General features: G+C 29.6%; 1 protein-coding gene across 1 annotated transcript; it reads left to right on the forward strand.

Moving 5' to 3' along the window:
* Nucleotides 1-412: 412 nt before the first annotated feature.
* Nucleotides 413-6,631, forward strand: LOC105458889 (protein real-time). The gene is made up of 15 exons (XM_011704483.1): nucleotides 413-580; nucleotides 993-1,142; nucleotides 1,394-1,525; nucleotides 1,942-2,070; nucleotides 2,186-2,286; nucleotides 2,598-2,677; nucleotides 2,781-3,083; nucleotides 3,214-3,302; nucleotides 3,383-3,520; nucleotides 3,678-3,798; nucleotides 3,879-4,003; nucleotides 5,226-5,466; nucleotides 5,579-5,694; nucleotides 6,021-6,163; nucleotides 6,252-6,631. Exons 1-15 carry the CDS (start codon nucleotides 518-520, stop codon nucleotides 6,319-6,321), a joined length of 2,001 nt encoding a protein of 666 aa, XP_011702785.1. The 5' UTR covers nucleotides 413-517; the 3' UTR covers nucleotides 6,322-6,631.
* Nucleotides 6,632-6,913: the final 282 nt, after the last annotated feature.

The raw sequence follows: 6,913 nt of genomic DNA on the forward strand, positions 1-6,913 counted from the left end.
CCTAAGTGACTGGAGTTCAGACGTGTGCTCTTCCGATCTATATTTATTTATAAAGCATTTATATAATAAAAAATATGATTTTAATAATATATTATTTAAATAAATCGCAATTTATGTGAAAAGTTGATAACATCGACACTCTGCAATTACCTCCGGGCCCACCGGGCCCATTTGTTGGCACGAAAATTTACCCAGGGCTGTCGGTCTTTAAGAGTATCTCGTAAGTGACTGTACGTATACTAGTTACGGTATTGGATTCAAGGTGGCACTGAAAATCACGGCCACAGTGTGGCAGTGGGTTCACGAGCTTCTCTGCCCCGGTTGGTTCTCGGTCGAAGTGACACTGACAGTGCTTTCTGTACTTTAATTGGAGAGCGCTGTGAGTTCCGTCTGCTTCCGTCTGCCAATTGATTATCTGTAATGACTATACTGTACACACTGTGATCGAATTATCATAGGTCTCGTGCGTGATCGGTGTGGTATTTGATACGTAAACACGCGAAGGGAATAGGCAATCATGGTTCAGCAATACCAATCGCCCGTGCGAGTTTACAAGCATCCTTTCGCTCTTGTCATGATGGTGTGTTTAATACCGTTCAACCTTCGAACTTCGCTGTCATGAAATATTTATTGCATTTCATGCTCCTATGTCCTTCGCGGCGCATATGCCATATCCCAGAAAATCCAATAAACGATTCTTCGTTACGAATACCTATATCGAACTGTACGGAGGCGGCAGCTATCTTTTAAATGGCCTTATCTTTTTTTCACAAGCCTTTTCTTAAATTTCGAATTGCATGCAATTTTTTGTCTCTAATCTTCTTGCTCTCGTGACGTATTCCTTGAATTATAAAAAGCTATATAAGCACACATAAAAACGTGATTAATTACAGCAAACAAAAAAACATCCTCAGATAGCACTTGCTTTCATTTTTTAAAGGTCAATATGGTCAACAAAAAGACTATCTAAAATCTTATTTTTTTTTGTACAGGCATATGAGCGTAGATTTCCAACGTGTCCACAAATACCAGTTTTTATTGGATGTGAAGTTATGTTGGATGAAGAGAGTGAAGATGGTACTGTTAGAACCACGGAAAGGCGATGTAAATTAAATGTTGAAGCACCTTATATCTTGAAAAAGGTTTGTCCATATATATGTATATAAATTCAGATTTTCTTGTATTTATTCAAATACTCTTTTATTCATTGCAAAAGTCTGCCATCAATAAATGGTCATGATAGATCTAAAACATCCTGTATTTTCAACATTATAGATTTTATAATTTTTTAGCAAATAATATAGTAGCTGCAAAAATTTTCCTTTAAAGTACTAAAACAATTTCTTATTATTAGTATAAATCCCATATTCATTAATCTAGTCATTTATTTCAGATAATTGGTGTGGATTTTGTATACTTTATTCAAAGGAATGTTTTAAATAGACGCAATAGTGTTTTAGAAATAGAAGCTTACAACGAAAGCTTTTCCACTAGAGTAACTGTTATTGAAAAATGTAAATATTTTGTAAGTATTATATATGAATATTTATAGAATATTTTATGTGATATTTCATGTGATGCGATATTAAAATAATTTATATATTCTTATAAATTTTTATTTTATATTAGAAATATTGTATCTATAATAGAATATATATATATATATATATATATATACAATATTTCTATTATAAAATAAAAATTTATAAGAATATATAAATTAGAAAATATATATATATACACAGGGTGTTCATAAAGTATCGGACCCCCTCTCTATCTCAGAAAATACTAACTGGATAAAAAAAACTTTAAATACAAAACTTTTAGGAAATTAGTTAGTATTTTCTGAGATAGAGGGGGGGTCCGATACTTTATGAACACCCTGTATATATATACATATATAATATTTTTATAGTTTAATTTTGTTACTTGTACATTTAGATCCATCCTGAAAATCCAGAATGGACTTGCTTCGAACAAACAGCAAGTTTAGATATTAAAAACTTTTTTGGTTTTGAAAACTCAATGGAAAAGTTAGCAATGAAGCAATATGCACAAAATATTGCTAAGGTAACATATAGCATCTATTATATCGTATATATTAAGATAATTAAAATAATAACATATGTCACAAACTTTTTTTATTTCATAAGATGTAATCACATATTTAATTATTTCCTTACAGGGTAAGGAAATTATCGAATACTTCATAAATCAATTGAAAGAAGAAGGCATTACTTATGTTGCCCCTTGGGAGGATCCACAGGAAAGATCTGAAGAAGAAAAGTGAGTATAGAGCATTAAATTTAATTAAATCAAATACATTAGAGTCTCTTTGTACATCTTAATTGCATAAATTTCACATTGCTTATAAGGGAACATCATGACGGACGAGCACTTCAGACATCAAGAGCACATATACACATACACACGTATACAAGTGATTGTTTCCGCAAAATAATATTTAGAGTCTTAATTGTAACATCTTACAATTTTAATTTCCAGCAGTAAACATTTAACACATTTTACCTAAATTCATACTAACAATTTATATTGAGCAATATTTTCGGTCTGCAATGGTTACTTTTTTTATATAGGAAAAATGTGGACGAAAATAGTGAGTTATATAGTGACAAAGAATTATGTAATACCGACAGCAAACTGCCCAGCAAGAGAGGTATGTTATTTTATATATATATATATAATATATATATATAATTGAATAGTATGTGTTCAACATAATGAATAATTTACCTTATTTTTGTTTTCTTTAATCGTAGAGATGCAACTATCGTCGGATTATATAGAGAGATATTTAGGAAAACTAGATATGCTACAGGAAAGCAAATTAGTCCAGCTTAGACATAGCATTGAAGAACTGAGGGGTAGTTCCGTACCAGGCTATGCAACACTCCTACGATTTCTGAGGGCCACGGAATTTTCTGTTGAAAAAGCTAGAGAAATGTTAACACAATCCTTACATTGGAGGAAGAAGCATCAGATCGATAAACTTCTTGATGTATATGAAATGCCACAAGTAATTAAAGATTACTTTCCTGGTGGCTGGCATCACTTTGATAAAGGTAATCAATAAACTTGCTTGCAAATGTCATGCTATCCTAAGTTACGCTATGAAAAATAATGAGTCAGTATATGTAATATAAAAAAATACCTGACGTCTCACATCTTCTATTTATATATTTTCTGATGTAGATGGACGACCTTTATATATCTTAAGGCTGGGTCAGATGGATGTTAAAGGTCTACTCAAATCCATTGGAGAAGATGAATTATTGTTATTAGTAAGTTAAAATGTCTCAAGGTGTATTTTTCGAAAGAAAATTTTACGAAATAACTTAATAATATCTTATTTTTCTATAAGGCTTTACATATCTGTGAAGAGGGTCTGCACTTGATGGAAGAAGCTACTAATGTTTGGGATCATCCGGTTTCCCAATGGACGCTATTGATAGATTTAGAAGGTTTAAATATGCGACATCTATGGAGACCTGGAATAAAAGTATAAAATTGTTTAAAAAATAATATAAATGAAGTAAAAATTTTTAATATATAAATGAAATGAATTATACATATAATTAATTTCTTAATATAATATTACAAATTGATAAATTAATAATTAAGTCTAATAATTTATACTCACTTAATATTCATTTCAGGCTTTATTGAGAATAATAGAAATAGTTGAAGCAAATTATCCAGAAACAATGGGTAGGGTTCTAATCATGCGTGCTCCCAGATGTTTTCCTATTCTGTGGACACTTATCAGCACTTTTATTAGTAAGAATTTTAAAAAATTGACCTAATTTAATTATATAATGTTAACATTTTTCTAATCATGCCATATATCAAAATTGCAGACGAAAATACTAGGAAGAAGTTTATTTTCTATTGTGGTACAGACTACCAAGAACCGGGACCGGGAGGTCTTAGTGAATACATTAATCAAGAATTTATTCCTGATTTCCTTGGCGGTTCCTCAGAGGTAATATAATAATATTAATAACAATTAAACGTTATAAACAAGTAAAGATTACATTTATTAACATAAATATTTAATACACTGTTGTGTATTCTGAATACTTATAAACATCTTCATATCAGTCTAAAAATTATATAAAGATACATTTAACATATTCTATATATTATATATTTTTTCTGTAGAATATTAATAATTTATTTTGACCATTTTTCCTTAAAAAAAATGCAATATATATATTTTTTTTTCTTTTTATATAATGTAAATGTTAAAGTGTTATTTTATTTTTAAATGCCTTTCTATTTTTGGATAATTGAATATTTCACAAAATCATGAAATTCCCAATTTTCTTTCTTTTTTGGAAAAAAAACAATAGTGCCGTTTTTTATATTTATTTACGTTGGAGTAATATATTTTCTGTGTACGTTTTGAATACTATAGGAAATGAATATATGCGAAGTCTATAATATGGTACCTCGAAGATTTTACATTTTCGACGCAACTGCGAACAGCGTAAGAAAATGATACAAAATTTATGTTAAATATGTTGTAGAAGTTTTTTCTGCAGCTAACTGGCTTTAGTGAAAAAAATGTGACGTTTTTATAGTTATTAAAAATGCACATTGTGTGTATCATTACATATTATAAATACTAAAGAAAATTGGTCATGTGTAATATCAGCAGTTGCTAGATACATAGGCATTGTCTGTGTGTCATATTCGTATGTCTTTATCTTTGTGACGTACATCATCCACATCTGGGAGAAAATCATTTTATACAAATCATTTTATACATCTGCTGTTATAATTTTTCTATTTATTTATAAAATACAGGAATTTTTATAGTCTACGTTTTGAAACATTTATGTGTATTATCAAATATAGTTTTGATCAGTCAAGATCGTGTATTTATGTAATGCACGCAAGTTAAAGCACTAATTCGGAAATATAAATCAACACTTCGCGCACAAAAAGTGAAGTAATTTTGCGTGCTCTCGCTAGTTAAATTTCAGAGTATCTTACACTAAGTTAAACTTAAAATTATGTCATCGACGATATATTAAATTACTTAGACTTTGAAGAATTCACAAAAATTGAATATCTGAAATTTGATTGGCCATTAATCTTCATAAAATCTTATTTAAATATCTTTAAGATTATATAAAAAATCTAAAAATAATTATAATTAAATATATATCTAAAATTTTTCTATTTTTTATAAATATCAGACATACGTAATGGAAGGTGGAGTAGTACCGAAAAACTTATACAGAGTGGATTTGGAGGGTACTTCCGGTGAACACGAGCACAGTCTGTATCACTCTATCAGCTTGAGCCGTGGTCAAACTCATCATGTGTTCATAGAATCAGATGATCCGGGTGCTGTTCTAACGTGGGATTTCGATGTAATGCGGCATAACGTCATATTTACAGTGCTTCACAAACCTCGAAACAATGGTGCTATTTCAGGTACATTTTAATATTAGACACAGATTTATGGTAAAATAAACATAACACTTTTTTATAAAATTAAAAATAACAATATAATATACGCAGTCTATAAGCAATAATTATTTTATAGAACTTCCAGAGCTCGCAACAGGTGGTGATCATGAAATCGTTGCTGCAAAAGAGTTAAAAGACAATTTCATCAAAGTCGAACATAACATTATTTGTCACGATGGTGAAAGCATCCAGGTATGCATTCACATAATTTATATATTATATTTGGTGAAGTCAAGATATATATCCACATGAATACGTAGTCACAAACTTGAACAAAACAAAAATATATAAAAGTATATTCAATAGTATTTCAATTTCATTTAATTAATTCTATTGTATTAAACATAATCTAAACTGTAATTTGTTGTTTTTTCCGTACTAAAGAGTTTGCATATAAATATATTTGTAGTAAAATAAAATTTAATATATAATGTGGTTTTTTATTATACATAGGTGTTTATAATATACAGTTATACAATTAATGTTTCTATAGAATTATTAATTTTTTTAATTTACAGGGAACTCATATCATGCAGGATAAAGGTACTTATGTATTACAATGGCAAAATCAGGAAGAACAAGTCGAATTTCTTCCATCTATTAGCTCTCATAAGGCTCAACTTATGTACTTTTATGAAACATTGCCATCTGCACATTACAGGTACTTACTTATATAACACATATGCGGTGTATATTTTCACTTTTATGTAGAATAATCTTGTAATGGCATTTTCATTGGCTTCCTTCAGAGGTTCAATGATGAGTTTGCAGTCAGCCATAAGTGGAAGGTCAGAGGCTAGTTCATCGTTATCCAGATGAAAAGCAATGAATGTGAACGTCGAATTGCAGGAGACATGAAATTTCATTCGTAATATTTTAGCAATATGTGTTATCAAAACACGAATCTCATTTATGTTTAACGGGGTTAAAATGCAATTCCATATTTTAGTCACATCAAATTTTCGTCCGCGATAATTGAACAAATAAAGAAAAGCAAAAGGAATTGCTCGAAGGATTTGCTCGATTTATTGGCCGTTCCTTTTGCTTTTCTTTATTTGTCCATATTTTAGTCTAATATTTTTAATTTTATTGACGCGGCGTGTATAGAGCTATACACACATCAGTAATTCGAATATTGCTCCGAATTTGAAGCATAAAATACTCATCAACAATTACACAGGGATTAGAAGTAACTCGTTACTTGTAACGCCATTATCGTTACAGTTACTTTTTTTTGGTAACGGATTAATAACGACGTTATTCTTTTTTTTTGGTAACTGTAACGGTAACGAATTATACAGTTATTTTTATCGTTACTTTTTGTATTTACGACAAAAATTTTCGTATATTTAATCTTCAGTCTTTAGCTAGTATTCCTAGTTTGTTCTTATATTTTAAGACTGTTTTAAAT

Source organism: Wasmannia auropunctata, unplaced genomic scaffold (genome assembly GCF_000956235.1).
Source record: "Wasmannia auropunctata unplaced genomic scaffold, wasmannia.A_1.0 LD334253.1, whole genome shotgun sequence".
NCBI classification, from domain to species: domain Eukaryota; kingdom Metazoa; phylum Arthropoda; class Insecta; order Hymenoptera; family Formicidae; genus Wasmannia; species Wasmannia auropunctata.